Source organism: Halichoerus grypus, chromosome 2 (assembly GCF_964656455.1).
Source record: "Halichoerus grypus chromosome 2, mHalGry1.hap1.1, whole genome shotgun sequence".
Classification (NCBI taxonomy): Eukaryota; Metazoa; Chordata; class Mammalia; order Carnivora; family Phocidae; genus Halichoerus; species Halichoerus grypus.
This window is the reverse complement of record NC_135713.1, coordinates 145,057,842-145,079,274: the sequence shown is the minus strand read 5'-3', so window position 1 is coordinate 145,079,274 and position 21,433 is coordinate 145,057,842. Positions and strand designations below refer to the sequence as shown.

At 50.0% G+C, this 21,433-nt stretch overlaps 1 protein-coding gene across 3 annotated transcripts in view; it reads right to left on the bottom strand.

Moving 5' to 3' along the window:
- ADAMTS2 (ADAM metallopeptidase with thrombospondin type 1 motif 2) overlaps nt 1–21,433 on the bottom strand; it is a 217,408-nt gene that overhangs the window by 50,189 nt on the left and 145,786 nt on the right. For all 3 annotated transcript variants that reach the window (XM_036080139.2, XM_078067654.1, XM_078067655.1), the window contains exons 5-6: nt 19,981–20,064; nt 3,649–3,805 (exon numbers count right to left, since the gene is read on the bottom strand). In XM_036080139.2, coding sequence (XP_035936032.2) covers nt 3,649–3,805; nt 19,981–20,064 — 241 coding nt within the window. The remainder of the gene's footprint in view (nt 1–3,648; nt 3,806–19,980; nt 20,065–21,433) is intronic.

Sequence of the window (21,433 nt, the reverse complement as noted above, 5' to 3'; positions counted from 1 at the left end):
CTGTTAGAATGGCTAGTATCAAAAAGACTAAGAAATAACAAGTGTTGGTGTGGAACTGGGACCCTTGTGCTTTGTTGGTGGGAATGCAAATTGGTGCAGCCACTGTGGAAAACAGTATGGAGGTTCCTCGAAAAATTTAAAAATAGAACTATCTTTAACTATAGAACTATGATCCAGAAATTCTACTTCGGGGTATTTATATATTTATCTGAAGGAAACACAAGCACTAACTCAAAAAGCCATCTACAGCCCCCATATTCATTGCAGCATTATTTATGATAGCCAAGACGTGGAAACAACCTAAGTGTCCATCAGTGGATGAATGGATAAAGAAGATGTGGTGTATACACACACTGGAATATTATTCAGCCATAAAAAGGAAATTCTGCCATTCACAACAACATGGACGGAACTTGAGGGCATTATGCTAATTGAAATAAGTCAGGCAGAGAATGACAAACACCCTGTGATCTCACTTATATGTGGGATCCAAAAATAAATAAATAAAGCCAAACTCATAGATACAGAAGCAGTGGGTAGGGGGTGGGCAAAATGAGGGAAGGGGGTGAAAAGGTACAAACCTCTAGTTATAAGATCTGAGGATGTAATGTACAGCATGGAAACAGTAGTTCATAATACTGTATTGTGTATTTCAAAGTTGCTAGGAGAGTAGATCTTAAAAGTTCTAAGCACAAGAAAAAAACCTTGTAACAATGTGTGGTGATGGATATTAACTAGACTTGTGGTGATCATTTCACAATATATCCTATCATTATGTTGCACACCTGAAACTAATATAATGACATATGTCAATTATATCTCAATGAAAAAAATTAAATTAAAAAAGGAGGGATGTCAAGCTTCATTTTTTGCCCCAATTTGGATATTTGCCTGATCTGACCATTTGACCATTTCAACCATTTGTTGAAAAGACCATCTTTCCCCTCCACTTCACAATAAATCAAGCATCCATCCATGGGTGTGTTCAAGTCTGGACTCTGTGTTCTCATGATTCATTTGTCAACCCTTACATCACAATACACTCTTCAACTACTGTATTTCTGGGAGCACTGAATACTTTGCTCATCTTCTCCAATTGTTCTTGACTGCTCTTGGCCCACTGAATTTCTGGATGAATATTAGAATCAACTTGTCGATATCTCCAACTATTCTGCTGGATCTGAACTTGTTCTGGAGTGCACTTGCATTCTCTTGCAGGTCAGTTTGGAGAAAATTGATTTCTTTACAATAGCGAGTCTCCCTATCCATTAGCATGGCACACCGCTTCATTGATTTTGTCTTTTATAACTTCTGTACGTGTGTTTTACAGTTTTGGGATCTAGATCTTGGATACCTTTTGTTAAACTTATTCCTAGGTGTTTGCTATTTTTTATTCTTTTATTATTCTAAGTGGTACTAGTTTTCAAATTTTATTTTTTTGCTGTTAGAATACAGAAATTCAATTGATTTTTATATATTGACATTATATGCAGGAAATTATTCAATAATGCTAATGACTTATTTGTAGATTCTTTTGGGTTTTCTATGTACACAGCATATTATTTTCAAATGAGAGTTTGATTTCTTCCTTTCTGACCCTTATTTTTATTTTTTTCTTGCCTTATTTCACTGGCTGGGACCTCTGCTACAATGTTGAATTGAAGTGGTGATAGCAAGTATTCTTGACCCATTCTCAGGTCTAGAGGAAATCCTTTCAACATTTCACCAGTATATATGATGTTTGCTAGAGCTTTTTTTTTTTTTTTTTCTGGTAAGTATCCTTTATTACATTTAGAACATTTTCTTCTATTCCTAGTTCAATAAGACATTTGATCATAAATGGATATTAATTTTTGTCAAATACTTTTTCTTGATCAATTGAGATGATTCCACGATTCTTTTTCTCCTTTGTTCTATTAATTTGGTGAATTACAATGATTGATTTTCATACGTTAAACCTTGCATTCCTAGGATAAGCCCAAATTCATTGTCTTATAGTGCTTTTTATGCATAGCACTGGATTTGATTTGCTAACATTTTATTTGGGATTTTGTATATATACTCATGGGAGAGATTGGCCTATAACTTTGTTTTTGTAATGTCCATCTCAGATTTTGGTATTAATGTTAGCAGGTCTCATAAAATCAGTTGGAAAAATGTTCCTCTCTTTCCATTCTGTGAGAGATTGTGTATGATTGATATTATTCTTCCTTAAAAATTAGGAAAAATTCTCTGGTGAAGCGATCAAGTTCTGGAGTTTACTTTGAAGGGGAGGCTTTTAATCATAAAGTCAGTATCTTTAGTTGATATGAGACTACTCAGATCCTTTGTTTCCCCAGATTTTATGTTTTGTCAAAGAATTTATAGCTTTCATCTAAATTTTTCAACATAATGATGTTCAAAATACCTTCTCATTATCTTATTACCTTTCTTTAAAGTAAGATTTGTAATTATATCCTTTTTATATTCCTAATCTTAGTAAATCTGTATTTTCTTCCTTTCTTTTTTTAAACTAGCATGGCTGGGGGCATTCCGGTTCTAATTCGTGTTTTTCAAAGAACCAAATTTTGATTTTACTGATTTTCTTTACAACTGTTTTCCATTTCAACAATCCTGCTCTTACATTTATAATTTCCTTCCTTTCACTTTTGTTGAGTTTAGTTAGCTGTTCTTTTTTGAATTTCTTGAGATAGAAGTTTCTATGATTGACTCTCCAGCCCTTTTGGTTGATTGGTTGATCCGGTTTAGCCATTTTGGTTGATGTGGTTGACTGGTAAACTGATACGGTTATAAATACAATTTAATCATTATATTAGCTACAGCCACAAGTTTTGATATGTAGTATTGTTGTTATCATTTTGTTTAAAAATATATTCTAATTTCTACTGTTACTTCTTTGAACCACAGATTACTGATGAGTATACTGTTTAATTTTCAAGCATTCACAGTTTTTTGAGTTATCTTTCTTTTCCAGTGTGTGGTTTCGATCTTCTGTATTTTGTTGAGATTTCCCTACGGCCCCGCCTAGTCTGCTTTGGTATGGTTTCGTGTTGCACTCATCAAGAGTGTGTATTCCTCAGTTGTTTGGTGTAGTATTCTGTAATTCATTAGGTCGTTTCTTCATTCAAGTCTTCTGTATCCTTACCAATGTTCTTATCTGTTGTTCTATCATTTACTAAGAATATGTTAAAATCTTCAATTATAATTGTAGGCCTTGTCAATTTCTCCTTTTAGAGCCGTCAGTTTTATACAGTTTGAATTTTTAACTGAAATCCTTTAACTTCTAAAGATGGAAAATTTATTCAAATTTGGTTTTTAAAGATGGGGGGAAGCAAACAACTCTGCCTTGGATCCCGTCTGGTCTTGGGGCTGCCAGCCCCAGGCTCTACCCATTTCACCACCTTTGACCTTTGCTGTCCCCCCGAGGGATGCAGTTTCCTGGGGGAAATGGCAGAGGCCCCAGTGGTCTTCGATGAGCCGGGAGGTCACTAGTACTTACGCAGCCCCTCACTGGCTAAGGCGGCCACAGCCTCTCTCTGCCCTGACACCCTCCCCAGTCTGGACCAAGGCTGCCGGGGACCCTTGCAAGGGCCAGTGGCTCATGCCCAGCTTCCCTCCTTTCTGTGCCCCTGCAGAGCTGAGGCTCACCTTGCATGCCCGAAGGCCCGAAGTCCTGCCGCGTGAGGAAGATGGCGTGATCGTGGTACTCATCGTGACCTGTGTCTGGCTTCTGCTGGAGGTAAGCCCAGCGGCAGACGTTCTCCAGGCTCTGAGAGGGGTTCCCGATCTCAATGAGGCTCATGGACTGCGGGAGGGAGGGGGGTCAGGAGAGACGGAAGTGAGGGGTTAGCGTCGGGTGACTGGACGGGAGCTGAGCAAGCTGTAGTGCTCACAGACCCCCTCTGCTGGGGCCCTGGTCCACATGGCGCTGAGTCTGGTCCCCCTCAGGACCCTCCTCCCACTTGGCTCACTCTTCTGAGTGGAGGGAAGGCTCCCCAGGCACACACACCTGTGTGAGTGTCCACACGAAGCCATGGTCCACTTCTCAGATGAGACGTGGAAGCCAAGCTCCGAGGCCATCCGAGGCCTCACACAGTCCATCCCGCCTAGCCCACTTCCAGGGGCCCCTGCGGTGGTCTATCAGGCTTATTCTGTGCGGCCCTGGGCAGGAGGCAAATGCAACGCGGACCTCATGCTGAAGAGCTCACAGTTCTGGCAGGGTCCCGGGCAGGGGAGACGGAACTCCCAATGTGGCGGGCAAGCCCAGAGAAGGGGACAGGAGCCCTGTTTCTCCCTGTTTGAAGGTCTTGCAGACAACAGCACAAACACCATGGAGGAGAAAAACTGCAGCAGATAGAGCAGAGGACCCACATACAGAACAGGGGCATAGCGATAATTCTCTCAGGAATCACAGATGGGAAGCCACTGGAAGCCCCACGTTCCATTTGTATCATGACTCATACCCGAGAGCAGGGCTGGCTGTGGGATGGGCAGCACGGCAGCCCGCTCTGCACCATGGTGTTGGCATTCCCTCTCTCATTCAGTCCTCACAACCACCCTGAGAGGCAGGAAAATGAGGCCCAGAGAGGTCAAGTAACTTGCCCTTAGCCACACAGCTGGGAAGCCTAAAACCGAAGTCTAGATTCAACGCCCTGCCCTAGACTGCCTCCCCAAACAAAACATATGCCATATTGTCCCCACAGCAAGGCTCCCCTATGCGGCACGCTTCCCTCTTCTCGCTGCTGTCCTCACACCAGGCAGTGTGTATGCTCCTCTCACTACGAACTCCCACCACCGAAGAGCTCCCTCCATGCAAAGAGTCCTGAGCTTGTGCTTCTTCTCTTTCAGGACCCATCTGTCCATAAAGTAGAGATATGCATTCCCTAGTACACATGTATACATGTGTTCTGTTTCTTCCCTGGCACAAATACATCCATCAAGCATAGCCACATATTCCTTTTCACGTATAGAAGTAGTGAAGAGTAGATAGAGGGTATTGCTGGGAAGCCAGGCTGTTCCAGAAGAAGGAAGAATGATTCAAGGCCAGGGCGGACCGCTCACTGCCAGGGTTCTCATGCATTATCCAAGTCAATGACTTACAAGATGGCGCACCAATTCCCAAGTCCCGAGCACAAGGCACCTGGGAGAGAAGAGTGCTCATTATAACGAGACATAGTGAGTCCCAATGAAGGAAGTCACAGACTGGAATGAGAGGTGTGATGACCAGGACCCGGACACAGGCACAGAGATGGACAGCCCAGGGGAAGCTGCAGCAGGGAAAGGGAGGTGCGTGACCACCCCAGTCAGGACCGGGAGGAGAGTGTGACTACCTCTGGCCAGTGAGCTGTGAGCAAAAGGGACCAGTGCCTCTTCCTGGTCGGAGTATTTAACCGCCCACAGGAGACCCTGCAGAGATCGCTCCTCGCTCCCAGCAATGTCGAGATGGTAGCTGCTCTCTCACCCAGGCCCTGAGCGACAGAGACGCCGAACACATAACAGGAGCAGGAAATAAGTATCTGCTGCCGTAAGGCCGTAGCACAACCTCCGCTGCCCGGACGAAGGGAGCGTGCTGTGTCCCATCTAAGCCAGACGCCTGCAGGTCAGCCCCAGTCCCTGCCAGGTGGAGCTGCCTCCAGAAAACCAGAGAGGTCGCAGCTCCGAAGAAGGAATCAGGTGGGAGGACCCCCTTTCTAGGGAATTAGCTCTGGGTGGAAGGAGAAGGAAAAGACTCTTGTGGGCGGATGTGAGTTGGTGTTAGAATTTGGGGCCTGTGCTCGTACCCACTGAGCTGAAGATTGCCAGCCCGAGTCTAGATCAGAGGGAGATCACCAGGCCACCAATGGGCACTCGATCTAGGATGGCCACAGAGCCCCCACTGGAGTGCGACCTCCCCACTCACCAAGCCCACAGAGCAGCTGAGCAGCCTTGCTGGGCCACCTCCCATAGAAGGAGCTCTGTTTCCTCCAGGGCTATGTCTACCAGCCCACATGTCAGGAGGTCATTGCCCATGATGGGCTGGCCTGCCCTCAGGGTCCTTAGAGTTCCATGTGTTGGGCTAATTCTAGGCTGGTTCCCTCCAAGGCCCTGGTGGGCTACATAGTCTACTTCAGAAGGGAATCTCGGTCCTGCCCACGCTCAAGGGGAGGGGACTATGCCAGGCTGTGAATACCAAGAGGTGGGGTCACAGGGGCCCTCCTAGAGGCTGCCTGTCCCAGAGATGCATCTCATTCATGTGTGTCAGGCAACCTCTCCCGTCAAGGTCAGTTTGAGTTGTGTTATCGTCACATGCTATGAGAGTCTTGAGCAACGCACTCCTTCCTTGGGGAAACCACGGGAACCCCAGTCAAGGGCAGTGGCTGGTCTCCGGGGTCCAGCTGGTGTGCCCCACACCAGTGGGAGAAGAGCTCTGGCCACATCTTTGAGGAGGAGTCCAAAGTCCAGCCAGAAGGATACACCTGTTTCAGGGCCAGAGAGCAGGAAAAGGACCACGAGGTCAAGGACAGAATCAAAGGCAGGAGCCAGGCTGAAAGAGGCTGAGAGCGAGTGGGGGTTGGGGGCACAGTCCAGAGTGCTCAGGAGGTGGGCTTGTGGGAAGTACTGGGAGGGTGTTGAAGCCCCAAACACCAACAGGGGTGAGGCAGGTTGGTTATGAGAAAAACAAATCTATCTTTTGTGTTGCCCATTGAGAAAGGGGTAAGGGTACGCAGAAATATTTCCTCGCCATGATAAAGAAGGTGGGGGTCGATCAGTGGTAAGTGAAGACGCTAGCAAAGCCAGAAGCCCCTACACAGTTGTCAGGGTGACAGCACCCAGCACCCCGCTACCGTGGGTATGCAGAAATGGGGCCAGATTGGATTTCTTGGGCCAATCTTCGAATCTGGGTCTTCCGAAGTAAGCCCACCTCCTAGTAAATGTTGACCCCGCTTAAAGTCAGTTATGTGGACAAAACAAAACACATCCCCCAGGTCACCGGGTTGAGAACCCCGGAATAAAGGTCCTCAGGCAGACAGCCCCAACACGCCCTTCTCCACTGGCCCCGGAGGAACCAGCAAGCGCCTTCTTCCTCCCAGAGATTCCTATGGTTCAGCCCAGCCGCCCAGCCCCTCTGGCAACCGGAGTGATTTTGCCACTGCAGCAGGATGATTTATTGAAATATTGATTTGCGTTTTGCTCTCGCCTTGTCTCTGCCCATTGCAAGAAGGCAGCCTGCCACGTGCGTTCTCAGGTCCCACGGGGCCTGGGCTACAGGGGCCAGAGCAGAGGTTGTCTGGGCTCTGAGGACACTCCCCGGGGAGAGGGGCAGAGAGAAGGGCTGGAAAAGGGCTGCACCAGGACGGAGTGGTCCTGGGGAGGCAGATCTCAGAAAACTCTGGCCGTGTGCTGGGCTCTGGGAGCGAGCGGCCCAGATGGGACTCTGAGAGATGGAGGAGGAGGGTGACGTCAGCTCTCAGTCACCCAAGAGGCAGAGGGGCTCGTACATCCTATGTCTCTGCCCATGTCCCAACTTTCTCAGGGCTCTGGCCCATCTAAGATGTGCACAAAGGAACCTAGGACCGGGATCCTCATCCTTGCTGGGTCTGGAGCATTCAGGAGAGTGTGGGTACGCAGGGGCCAGCCTATGAGCTGACAGTGACCTGTGCCCCTTGGCAGGCACAGGGCCCCCGGGACATTGAGAAGGGAGGGGACACAGGAGGGGGGCATTGCTGGTGCCCTATCAGCAGGGTCCAGATCATAGTGTGGCAGGAGATGAGCAGGGGAGGTGTGGGGGCTGGCAGGTAGGGGAGGAGGGGGCTTCTGGCTCTGGTGGAAGGTGGCGAGGGGGCCTACACAGGACGTGTGAGGAGAGGACTGCGAGCTTGCAGGGGAAGTGTGGGGTCCACAGCGCCTGGGGACAGAGTCAAGGGATTGTCTTTTCCTGCCCGGCTTGCTTGCTTGGTAAGAGCTTGGCAGTTTTGCTTTGGGGCGCTCTTGCGCTTATCCGGGTGCAGCCCCTGGGGGTCAGTCCAAGTGCTCTGCCCACCCCTGAGCACGGCTGGGCCTGGGACCAGAGTAAGGCCAGAGGAGCAGAGGTTCAAAAGGACTAAACAGCTTGAAGCAGGTTTTTCCTGGAGGCGACGCCCCCAAAACCACCTCCCATGTGCTTCTGCCTCCTGCACCCCAGATTTAGCCTTTCCTCCACCTGCTCCTCTCAGGTCCTGAGAGCCACCTGGACTTCCCACAGGCTCCCAGAGCTTCGGGGGCTCCTGGCAGACAGACATCCAAGCAGACGAGCAGGGAGACCCCAGCACAGGGGTCTGGGCCAGCCCCTGTGGCTCACTGGGACTCTGACGGTTCTTCCTGCTGCAGCCTGACCCCCATCTCTGCTACCCAGTCACACCGACAGCCCTCTGATCGGCCCCACTCTGCAGGGCCCCGTGGACCCTGCCCTGTCTTTGCCATGGAGCTGTGAGCTGTGACTCTCTTCCCAGCGAGGAGAGGAAGCCTCTATTTCTCCCATCTGGATCTCCTTCCAAAGTGCCAAAGTGCCAGAGAGAGTTGCCCGTTGCAATTAAGAAAGCTTCTCATACCCAGCTGGCTTAGATCACCTGCGTTCCTCCCAGCCCTCACGGCACCTGTCTCTTGGCCGCCTGCTCGCCTCTGCATGGGTTTCTTTAGGAAAACCTGTTGGTACACCTCGCCTGTTCCCACCTGTGCAGGGACAGGGACCATGCGTGGCCCAGGACCTCGCAGATGGGACGCTCCTCCCCCGGGGGGAGCCGCGGGCACCAGCTGCACAGAGTGAATTGCAGCAGAGTGGTGGTCACACCGTGTTCACTGTGGAAGGGGCATTTCTGCAGCCCGGGGCGGGGGGAGCTGGGTGGTAGCTCCGGGTTTATAGGTAGCGCCTAAGGTAGGCGGTACAATTGCCCTAAGATACAGGTGCTGTTCTTATCCGGAGGAGGAACTGCATCAGGGCCAACTGAACAGCCCCAAGTCTCACTGCTACACCGGGGTGGACGTGGGTCTGGAAGGACGGGAAAGGAAGGGCGGGGCCCCGAGGTGGCCACCAGGTGGCGCTGCGGCCACAAGAACGGCAGGGCTGGGCCGGCTGGCAGGACACCCGATGCCGGGCCCGCATCTGAGCCCAGGCAGGCACAGGGCAAAGGGGACTTTGAAGGCCAAAGCAAGCTCTGGGGTCCCACCCTACACACGCCAGTTAAGACCTGTTCAGAAGTTCTGTTCCAGTCACTGCCCTCTGACACTTCCATTGTCTGCCCTTGAATGAACTGAATGATTCATGTTCTTCCCTCCTCCCGTCAAGGCCCAGTAGCTTGGAGGTCGGTCTAACAGCCTGGAATGGCACCCAGCCGTGGGGCGGCCATGCTGGTGCAGCCCCCTGGACCCCAAACCTGCCCAGCAGCTCGCCAGGGCACGGGCAGGTGACAGGTGGGGCTCACCTGGGCAGTACGAGAGTCCTGAGGTTGGAGACCTGCTCATCTCTCCTCCACGTGTGTTCTCGGGCAAGTTACCTCACTGCGCTGAGCTCCCCATCTGCAGAATGGGTACAACCACAGCGCAGAGCCAGGAGCACAGGGGCTTCTGCCGGTGACGGTCGGCACCTACCAATGTTCCTTGTCCGTCGCTGTGGTAGCAATGATCCTCACTGTCAGGTGGGGGTGGCCGTGCGCCTGCCCCACGGATGCTCTGTGTGGGTGAAGTGAGCTCAGAGCTCATCATGAGGGGCATCCAGGACGAGCAAAAGGCCTGAGGCCAGAAGGCGAGCCCCTTCTTTCTCTGCCTGGGACTCCCATACCATGAAGACATGCTCCAGACATCTTCCCAGAGGCTGGGAAGCTATTTCCAGAGAACGCCAAGCTGCCAGCATGGGATTCTCAGCACAAACCTTCCCAGGCTTAGCCATGGCAGGCCTCCGAGGGATGGGGCCCAGCCCCTGCGAATCCCCGTGCTTCTCTGGACCCTGGGAGGTCCGGCTCGGGAGGTAGGCCGAGATGATAGGGGCCAACCACCATTAAGTTGGGGCATGGGACCCAGACTCTGGGGAGACTGGGGACTGTCCCTGAGGTGCTCCCAAACCTCTCATACACATAGGGCAGCCGAGGTCCAGCACCGGTGAGCACTGGCCAAGGACACGCAGTAAGAGGGATGGTGGCACTAGGCCCTGGGACACAGACCCCCTCGCCCCCAGCACTCTCTTCTCTTGCCTCCCACTAAGGGTTCCACAGCCAGAATTTCTTAGACTTTCCCCTCCAACGCTGAAAAATTCCTTTGAGCGCTCCACACTTGGTCTTGACTTGGGTCTTTCACGACCAGATACCTTATGTTCTTCTCTGATTGTCCCCAGGTCTCTGATTTCCATTTGCTTTGATTTCCATCATCCTAGGAAATATTTAAAATGAGAACAGTTCAGTAGCTTCGGTGCCTTCTCAAAAAAATCAATTGAAAAGCCAGTTGCTATGCAACCCTCAAGTGTTGCTGATGTTCTGCTCCCTGGTTGATGGCATATTGTATAAAATAAGATAATCTCTTTTCTTCTTCTTCTTCTTCTTTTTTAAAAAATGGAGAAAAATGTTGTTTTAGGAAAAACTTGAGATAACTCAGAGGCTTCTCATGAGCTGGAAGACAAACAACATGTCACTCGTGTAAATGCTACCGACTTTATCCCCTCTGGAGCCTTGTGGGGTCTGGGGACAGGCTCGGGGGAGCTGGTCTATTCCCATCACAATTTGGAATGAACAGCAGGATCTGAATATGTGGGCCGCTTTCTGCCCCGAGTCTGTCTTGGCCTCATAGCCCCAGCCGAGAACCCCCAGATCTTGGGGGGCACCGCTCCATCCCCTCTCCTCACAGGGGTCCCAGCTACCATCATCTTGGCTTGCCTGATGCTTAAGCCCATCCAGGGATGGGGTTCTCCCTCCTTGACAGGAAACACGAGTTTCCTGAAGAGCAGCTCACCAGAATGCACCTGCAGATGAGCCAAACTCCATCTCCAGACCCCCAGTCTAGAAGCCCTGCCCAATTTCTCCCTGAACGAGCAGACCTCATTCCCTCCGACACAAATGCTGGGCCTCTCATTCCTCAGACCCCGGCTGGGCGGTCATCGGCCCGGCCACTGCATCCGGGGCCACCCCCTGCTCGATTTCCTTCAAGGTGCTCCCCTTGAAGGAAACTCTGAAATGATGTTTCATTTGTGACTTCATGGGGAGCTCACGCTCCACTCCTGGAAAGCACGCAGGACCCTGGATCGACCTGCTCTTCCTGCTCCCACGATGCCCTGCAGAGACCTCCGAACAGGGCCTCGCCCTGGTGGCTGTGCAGAGCAGGGTCTGCGACTGGCGGACACACCCCGTTAACCGTCCCCAACGAGGTAAGTGCCGAAACGAGAAAGTTTTCTAGCAATCTGATGGTGTGATTGTATGTGAACGGAACTTGATAATAAAAAGTCTGGGCTGGTCTTTTTGTAGATCTTGGTTTTGTCACATTTTCCTTTTCTAATAATTCCTTTTAAATGTATTTTCCAGGAGTATTGGTCAGTGATGGACCTTCGGGGCTGGGGAGTTCTGTGTGTCTGGCTCAGCGACCTCGGTCCTACAGCCGCTCTTCACGGATGGTCACTTTCCTGTGTTGGCTGAGGCTCCAGGTCGGTGGGAAGGGCCCTGCTTTCCCGTAGCCGTGGCTCCTGAGTCCCGTGGCCCGTGACTGTGCTCACGTCAATCGACCAGAACCCACAGCTGGGCACGCTGCGCGGCCCCTGGGTTCCTAATGCTCTGTGCCCAGCAACACTGGACCAACAGCTGGGGCCTCCCCCCAGTCCCTTCACGTCGGGGCATGGGTGCAGCGCCAGCCCCCCTGTGGTTGGCCAGCCGTGTCCTCCTAACTCTACTATCTCCCCACCTGCCCTGCTGCGGTGTGTCCTCCCTCAGGAAATCGAGAGCCACATCGTGGAAGCTCAAGGAGGACCGAGCATCAGTCAGGCCCTGTAACTTTCTGGAATCCCCCAGGGCACACGATGGGCACTGGCCTCTCCCAGAGGCCTCCACCACAGCCTCACGGGCCTGACCTGGGGCTTCCAGGGGACAGGCAGGGTGGGGCAGGACAAGGTGGGCAGAGCGTGGGGTGAGCTTTGCTTACAGGAGACCGGGCAGCCCAGCTGGATCCCCAGGGGCCCGGGACTGGGGATGGGCAGGCCCCACATCCTGCTATGCTCTCTATCCTGACTCTTCCAGTGTCATCAGCAGAGGTCTGAGGCCAGCCTGCTGAGCCCGTGGCTGGGTACAGTGGGCGCTCCCTGGATTTAGCTCTGAAGCATGCATACTCCAGATTCTCCCTTCTAATTCCTAAACTCCTTCCCAGCATGAAGTCAGGGGGGCTGGGAGGAGCATTGGTCTCCCCGTGCCCCTCTCGGTTTCCACTGTACTAGTCCTGGTCTCGCTGAGGCTGCCCTACTGCCCAGGGGAGCTCCAGCCACCCACCTTGCCAGTTGTGGTCTGCCCACGTCCCCATACGTCCCTGGGAAGATCAAGCTGCAGCCTGACAATGGGGTCCATGCCCCCTCCCCTTATTCCCCACTCTGCCTCTGGGAGACTCGGGGGAGGGGGTACCCACATGGTCCTGGCAAGGAAGAACCCCTTCCCACGAGGCGGCATGGAAGGGGAGGCCAGACTGGCCTCGGCCATGGGGCGATTTGGCCTCACCTGCAGGTGAAGCCGCACACCTGTGGCAGCCGCATTCCAGCCCAGACGGCTCGCTCAGAGGGCCCCAGGCCTGCAAGTGGCAGGTCCCTGAGCCCAACCACAGGAAGGGAAGACCGTGACCCTGAGAGCAGAAGGACGCAGACCCTTGCCCCTGCCCCCAAGCCACCACAGAGAGGAGGTGCAAGTGAACGCAGGAAGTCCCTTCTATGTCCTCCTTCAAATCAGGAGTGAAATGTTGACATGTCAGAGCCCTGCGGCATACCACTCGAGACCCTAATCGGGCGCATTCAGTTAAACGGGATTACTTGGACTCTACCAGTTTTAAATGCTTTAAAAAAAATGTAAACCATTTCTTCATAATTAAAAATGCACTATTTTAAATGAAACATGCTTATCATGATATACTAAGAAAATTCAGTAAAGTGCAAAGCGGAAAATAAGAGTCCATGGCCTACCGCCCAGAGAGAAGTATTAGTTACCTTCGATGTATTCCTTCCAGGCCCTTCTCTATAGATACTTGGACACAACACTAAGATCTTACTGTAAGTTATAGGCTCCTTTTTTCAAAAAGCAAACAAAGTTAACTTTGGGCTGTAACCATTCCCCAGTGCTCTTTAGGATGCTTTGGAAATGGGATTTCCTGGTGGCCCCATATTCTACCACATAGACATATTAGAGTTTATTTAACTAGACCCCTATGAGTGGACAGTTCAAATTTTCTCCCATTGTTTATACTCAGAAATGAGGCCATGGCCTTCGTCTTCTTCCTAAACCTTTGTCCACAGCTCTGACAACTGCTTTGGGATAGAGTCACAGAAAGGCATGAATGGGGGCAGACACGAAGAACCTTTTTAAGGGCAGTGGTGAATATTGTCACATTTCCTTCTAGAAATACATACGCATTTATATACATATCGGAAAAGCGTTATCGCTTCATCCGCCCAAACCAGCAGTTAAATCCCTTTCTAATCTTAACACCTTAATGCTTTAAAAGTGGTAAACGGTTTTATTTATTTCATAGTACAATTAAATATTTTCCCCCTTATTTTTGGCCATTTGTATTTTTCTTCTGCGTACTGTGATATCTCCTGCCAATTCTCTTTCTCCTATGATTGGTAAGAGCTCTTCACATATTAGGATATCTTTGCCATATTGCAAGTGTTTTTCATGCTTGGGCTTTGTCTTTTAATTGTTTCTTGACAGAAGCTTTATATTTTCAGTATTCAAATATATCTGTCTTCCCCTTTCCAGTTCCTTCTCTTGTACTTAGGCTTAGGGAGCCCTTGGCAACCAATGTTTTCTTCTTGATCTTTGTGGTTTAAGTCGTGGAATGTGTTATTGGCCTGTATTTATCATATGTTATATTTAATTTACAATATATGAAATGTGTATCAGTCCTACATTGATTTATGACACTTAATAACCATTTCACTTACATTTATCACAAGGTATCTACAGGAAGTGTGTTTTCAGAGCTACGGAGCTTGTTCAATTGATCTGTTCGTGCTTATGCAGATATGGTATGATTTTAATTTTTTTCACTTCACAAGATGTCTGGAGTAAATCTCTATTTGCTTAGCTTTCAAGGTTTTCCCAGCCAGTCTTGACTGGCTTCTTAGGCTTCCAGATGAATCTTGGAATCATTTCATCCAAGTTCCAATTATTAATTTGGGAAAAATCGATACCTCTACTGTCCCCAGTCTTCTCTCATTTCTATATCTTTCCTTCCAGTAACAATGAGCAATTTTCTTACGAAAGGTCCTACATGTATCTTGTTAGGATGAGGCCAGGTATTTTATATTTTTGACTACTAGGGCCTGTGGGTTCATGAAATAATTAGTGATTTTTATAGAATTATCTTATATTTGGGGGCACCTGGGTGGCTCAGTCGATTAAGCATCTGCCTTCAGCTCAGGTCATGATCCCAGGGTCCTGGGATCGAGTCCTGCATCAGGCTCCCTGCTCAGGGGGGTAGTCTGTTTCTCCCTGTGCCCTCTGCTCATGCTCTTTCTCTCTCTCTCTCTCTCTCGGTCAAATCAATCTATCTTTTTAAAAAAGTGTTTAAAAAAATAATTATATTTGGCCAATTCACCAAGCTTCTTTATTAACTCTAAAAGCTTTACAGCGGATCCTTCTGGGTTTTCCAGGCACACAATCATCAGCAAACAATTTTTACGGTTTTATCTGTTCTTTTCCCATGTTGGCTCCATGTCATAAAGACACCTTCAAGAATTTGCAGAACCTCAGTAACAAAGTCACCTTCTTGTTGCCGACTTTACTGTGACTGCCTCCAGACGGGCAGCATTTCCCAAAGTGAGTGCTGTAGAACACTGGCTCCAGGAGGAGAAGGGTTCCATTGAGAAACAGGTTTGAGAAACCATGTGTCCTGATCCATCTCTTAAGATGCACCAGGGATGTTTCTGTCCTAAAGCCTCTGAGAAATTCTGCTGTCAGGAATGCTTGTTCCATGTGCTTTTACAAGCCTTTCCCAGACTCATTCGACTGTGGAATCCCTCTATTTTCCTGTGTGAACATCTATGAACATCCTAAGAATTAGCTAGGCAGAACGCCTTTGGGGACATGTGCTTCTTTCTCCACCTTTAAATAAAATCTTGGTTGTCATGTTACCATCTGTTTCCACAGATTTTTGAATACCAGGAGATCCTCTCTCAGCTCCTATGCAACTGATCATGCCCCTTGCCCCAGTGGTGCCTTCAGCATTAGGGGCTCCTGGGGCTCTTTCTTAGCTGCCCCCCACTCAGCATACTTCTCTGTGCCTCCCACCCCCCACCACTGGTGCCTTTGCGAGCAATGCTCAGCTCTTCTCTCGAAGCTCCAGACCCCCATGCCAGGCTCTTCCTGGCTGTATTTACTGGGATGGCACTGGGCACCTCAAACACAACACATCTCAACTGAACTCATTGCCTTTCTCCCCGACACTCTGCTTCTCCTCCTGTGTTCTCCATCTCAGGGGTCGGCATCATCATGCACCAGGCTGCCCAAGGCCTGGGCCCAGCATCTCTCCACCTTCATCCATCCACTCAGTACCCATGCCCTCCAGACTTGGCCTCCTACCAAAGTTTTTTCTTTTCTTTTCTTTTCTCTCTCTCTCTTTTTTTTTTAAAGATTTTATTTATTTATTTGACAGAGAGAGAGCACAAGCAGGGGGAGAGGGAGAGGGGGAGGAAGAAGCAGGCTACCTGCAGAGCAGGGAGCCTGATGCAGGACCCCATCCCAGGCCCTGGGATCATGACCTGAGCTGAAGGCAGACGCTTAACTGACTGAGCCACCGAGACACCCCCCAGAGCTCTCTTTTGTCTGCCTTCCTTACTCCAGCCTGTGGTCGTGGTCTCAGTATAGCCCACAGCTGTCCCCCCTTCAACGGCGCCCGCACCCTCCCCAGCCAGGCTCCCACCCCCCATTCTACATACAGGAGTCCAGCATTGTCTTAGAAATGTACATCGGGTCCTGGAAACATCCCTGTGCTGGTTCTTCTCCCTTTACTCCCTTCCAGTCGCTTGACCTGACCCCGTGAGGCCTGCCTGCCCCACCTTTGTCCCCACGAGTCTCTGACCCCCTCTTATAATCGTTTCCTTGTCTGTACCTCTGCTCTAGAAGCAGGTCTGGAGGCTGGGGACCACCTCAGTGGCCCAGCACAGAGCTTGGCACACAGAAACCCTTCGTGAATTATGTATTAGATGAGGAGCTTTCGTCATTCGGCAAACTGATGTGATGAACTGTATGAACAGACTTCCTGATAAGCCAATGATCGCCTTATTCCAAGGATAAACCCTATTTTATCGTGGTGGGAGTTTCATTTTATGCGTTATTGAATTAAGCTCTTAAAGCCTCAGGATTTTTTACATCTATTTTTAGAAGGAAAACAGGTCTGTACACTGTCTTGGACATGTTACCTTTGGCAGCTTTGAGTATAGGAATCACACTGGCTATAAAAATAAATTAGGTGGATGTCAGAATATATATATGTATACGCTCTGAAACAATTTCTATGGTGTTCTATTATCCTTGCTTAATAATTCCTTAGAAATGAATAAGAATGCACTGCAAAAATAGACAATCTGACTCTCAATTTAGAGGTAATTTTCAGAGAACTTTGAAAATGCTAGAGAACTTGAGCTCCCACCATGGTTATGGGACTTATTATCATGTTTTATACATGCCTTCTTTTTGAGGAATCATAGAATGCTTGAAAATTACAAAAGCACTTTAGGTTATAAAGAAAATTGCAGTGAATTTTCTACAGCTAAAACTGTTTGGGCTATATTCTCTGGAGTCGGCTTTGAAATATTCTCATTTCCCAGGAAATCCTTGATTTGCCAGGATCTCTGTCCACCTTCAGGGTCTGACTCTTCTGCAGATGGCACACTGGGGTCACACCGAGCATCTACAGGCCCGCAGCAGTGAAGGGGAGAAGAAGAACCACAAGAAGAAATGGCCTTGGGTGGGGACAGTTTAGCACAGAGCCCGCCAGGGCGTGGTTAAAATAAACCAGGCTTTGCTTCCTTGGGAAATCAACACTTTTTAGGCTAAATGAGAGCCAGAGCTTTGCCAGCACAGGTAAGCAATGAACGGTGCACAATTTCCAAATTTTTCTTTTGAACTTATATGAAGGGGCAACTGGAGGGAGGGGCGGCAGAGGGGACGCAAGCTGCCACCTGGTGCCCAGACCAATCTGTGGCTATCCTCTTTCTACCTCCAGGGCCGACCTGAAGTTTCCCATTGCCCTCCTCCAGGGGTAAAGGGAAGGGGTGGGAGATATAATTGTGTCCACACCTCCCCAAACCCTCCTATAGCCGGAGGTGAGTGTATGCATCCCCTCCTCCACTACTCTGAGCCTCCGGAGGGGACGGGACTGGGCCTGAATGGGTCTAGCAGCTGCCTAGTGTGGCAACTTCCCCAAATGCCTCCTCTCCTGCCCAATAAGCATCCTCGTGTAGGCTACATTATGCATGCCCTTCCTAATCTTTCGGTTTGTCTTCCCCTCTCTCTCCTTTTCTAGATTCATATGCCAGAGTTTTGCTTTGGCCAAAGCTCTCTTCTTGATTGGGTCAGTTATTTCTATGTCCTAATTTTTTTCATTTCTGCTTTTCTGAAACTTATTTCCTTATTTTTGTCCCCCCTAGGTTTTTGGTTTGTGGTTCTTGTTGACATTTGTGTTAACATTACTGAGTTCAGTGCAGGGTTAGTGTGTATTCATTCTCTCTTGTGCAGTCTTGGGAAGCACCTGCAAATTTGCCTCTGAATACAGCTTTGGCCACACCCCGTAGGTTTTGAGCTCTAGTACTATCATTTTCATTAGTGTTCCAAGTAATTGCAATGCTCATAGTCTCCTTCCTAGCTGGTTGTTTTTCAAATGTTTAAAGACATTGGATTTGGGGCACCTGGGTGGCTCAGTCAGGTAAGCGTCTGCCTTCAACTCAGTCATGATCCCAGGGTCCTGGGATGGAGCCCCGCTTTGGGTTCCTTGCTCAGTGGGGAGTCTGCTTCTCCCTCTGCCCCTCCCCATCGCTCATGTTCTCTCTCGTTATCTCTCTCTCAAATAAATAAACAAAATCTTAAAAAAAAAAAGACATTGGATTTTTTTTTTTGTTAATATATCCCTTCCCTTCACCCTATTTTAGGGTACTGAGTCAGAGAATATAGCCCAAACAGTTTTAGCTGTAGAAAATTCACTGCAATTTTCTTTATAACCTAAAGTGCTTTTGTAATTTTCAAGCGTTCTATGATTCTTCAAAAAGAAGGCATATATTTCTGTAGGGCAAAGAAAAAATGATATAACTGCTAATTTAACACCATACATTATTATTATATTATTCGAAACTTCTATGCCTTTTAAAATGTAATCTGTTAAAGGTCTTGAAAAGAGTATAAAAAATTCCCGCGGTTAGGTTTTCATCAATTTCTCCCTTGTCCTCACAGTCTGCTTTGATGTATTTTATGTTCTCTGTGGGGAGCACAAAGGACCATGACTGGTGTCCTCACTGTGGCCACTTCTACTTTGGAGCGACAGGCTTCCTGGTAAAGACAGTGGGCTCAAGGTCCGCTATTCCTGGAGTCACCCAGCCGTAGGAACCCTTCGTTGCCGTTTTTTAGACCACGGGCCTTGTAAGTTGTGTGCAGTTGGATTTTATTTTTGGAGACTGAGATCCTCTGTCTCTGAGCAGAGGAGTTTAACCCTGTACCTAATTACCATGTCTGATGACTGATTTTGTACATAGTGAGTGAAGTCGGACCACGGATTCTGGAATTCGGCTGCGAAGGTGAGAAGCCCAACTCCCGAGGAGCCAAATGACACTGTCCACTCACCCAGCACACCACCAAGCTGCTTTAAGCCTCAGTGTTCTTATCTGTGAAATGGGGATCATCCTAGCTCCAGCTCCCCATCTGCCCTTGGACCGAGTGAGCTAACACGAGTAAGGTCCTTCTGAGCCGCCCGGCACAGAGCTCCTTCCTTTCTCACCACCCCTCCTTTCTCTGTACCCCCTTAGCTTTCAGGTCACTGTCTCCAGGGTCTTTCTCCTCCTGCTGCACAGATCCCCACATGCTGCTAGGAACGACAGCTCCAAGTCTGACAGCAAGTGGAGGTAGGAAGGGCAAGAGAGCCCAGTTAGGGCAGACGCGACACAGAGGACAGAGAAGCTAAGGACGGGAGGACTCGGGTAGCAGAGGTGGGCGGGAGGCGAGGTGAGGGCCCAAGTAAGCGCATGTTTCTGATGCTTTGACACCTGGGGCCATGCTGACCCTGGAGGGACTGCCCCTCCTGGGGTTAGCCAACTCCTAGAGATACTAAGCTACTGGCTCTGGAGCATGCTTTTCAAATGCAAACCAGCGAATTCAGAGTCCACACCCCCAGCCACCTCCCTCAAGGGGCTCTCACGCTCCAGTCACCCTGGGCGGGGACTCGCCAACTGTGGCCCAGAGCCCACAGGAACTATTCACGCCAGCCAGTCCTACAGCCGCTCACCCTGTGTGGTCCCGTGTGGGCGACAAGCCATCTTTTCTATGGCCGTCATCTCTTGAGAGGCTGGCCGCCCCACACCTGAACAAGAAAACCTACGTTTTACAACAAGAGGTGAGGCGAAAGGGGGTCAGGAATATGGGGGTGGCGCACAAGTTCCTTGTTTCTTTCAGGTACCACAGGGGCAGCTGGGGACAGGCACCGAGGCTTTGGCCTTCAGAAGACGCCCGTGCCTCGCTGGAGGGCGCCCTTCATCCCACAGGGAACAGGGGCTCTGCAGCGTCAGGAAGACACCCGCAGCTCACTCACCTTCCCGTAGCTCAGCAGGATTATCCGCACCAGGACGACATTGATGTGGGCCCCCAAGGACTCGTCATGATAGATTTCGTTGACCTGAAAGACAACCGGGGAGGTGTCAGCAGGAACCACAGGCCCAAGGACCACCTGCCGCTGACAAGGTAGGGCCCAGGGGAGGCCCTGCCGACTCACCCACGCTGTGCCGTGCCCTCCGTAAAATAGGCTTCACAGTCCCGGTCTCATGAAGTTTTGTGAGCACTGAATTTCCCCATGTGTGCAAAGGATCGGTGCTGGCGAAAACAGTAAGACGCCGTATTTGTCACCACACTAAATCAGACTGCCTGTAGCTCCCCATGAAGTCATGGGGGGGCAGGGTGCACACCCCTACACACAGACACCCTTGCCCAGCTTTGAGGTTCAAACTCGATTTTTTAGTCCACAGTAAGACAATAGCTCTAAAAGCCAGTTTTTCTTAAGAGAAAGTTTCTCTCTCTCTCTCTGTTGAGTAAATAAATAAAACCTAAAAAGGGGGGGGGGCACCTGGGTGGCTCAGTCAGTTAAGTGTGTGCCTTCGGCTCAGGTCATGATCCCAGGGTCCTGGGATTGAGCCCCGCATCGGGCTCCCGCTCAGCGGTGAGTCTGCTTCTCCCTCTCCCCCTGCTTGTGCTCTCTCTCTGTCAAATAAATAAATGAAATCTTTAAAAAAGAGGAGAGAGAGAAAGGGTTTTTTATCTCCCAAGTATTGCTTTATCTCACGGGCAAGCCTGGCCAACTTGACTCACAGCCTTTGACCGAAAGTCATGGTGTAGAAGCGAAGAAGGTGGTGACACGGGGAGGTCCCGCTGCAGCTGGAGGGGGCAAGAGGGAGGAGGAGGCAGAGAAAGGTCGGGCGGGATGGCTAGGTTTCACTGTACTCCTTCCACGCCTGACCCCCAGTCTATGTCTCGAGTTGGGGGGACAGGGCAGGGAGAGTAAAAACAGCCCCGATATTTGGGAAGAAGCCAAAAGTAGAGAGAGCTTGGTTCTGCTATCTGGGACCTGGGAGGGGACTGGTTCATATTGAGAAGGGGTGGCTTCAGAGGGCCCAAATGGAATGCAGCTCCCAGCTATACTTCGGGGATCCAGGGACGGTGGGCAGGATAGTTGGGGGCTGGCTTGTGGGTTGGTCTGGGGCTGGGTGGGGGGGCACTACTGGGCCTCAGAGGGAGCCCAGGGGGTGGTGGACTGCAGGAGAGGAGGCAGATGTTGCTTGGCCACAGAAGAGAGAACAAACCCCGACTGACCCCAGCTGCAGGGCCTCAGTCTGGAGGGTCACTGCCCAGGGCAGAGCATGCTGGGACAGATGTGCACAGATGCAGGGTGGCTAGGCCATGGGGAGGCGGGGCAGGGGGTGAACAGCCCTGCTGTGGACTGAATCGTGTCTCCCCCAGATTCACTACTCCCAACATAGTGCAATTTGGAGGTG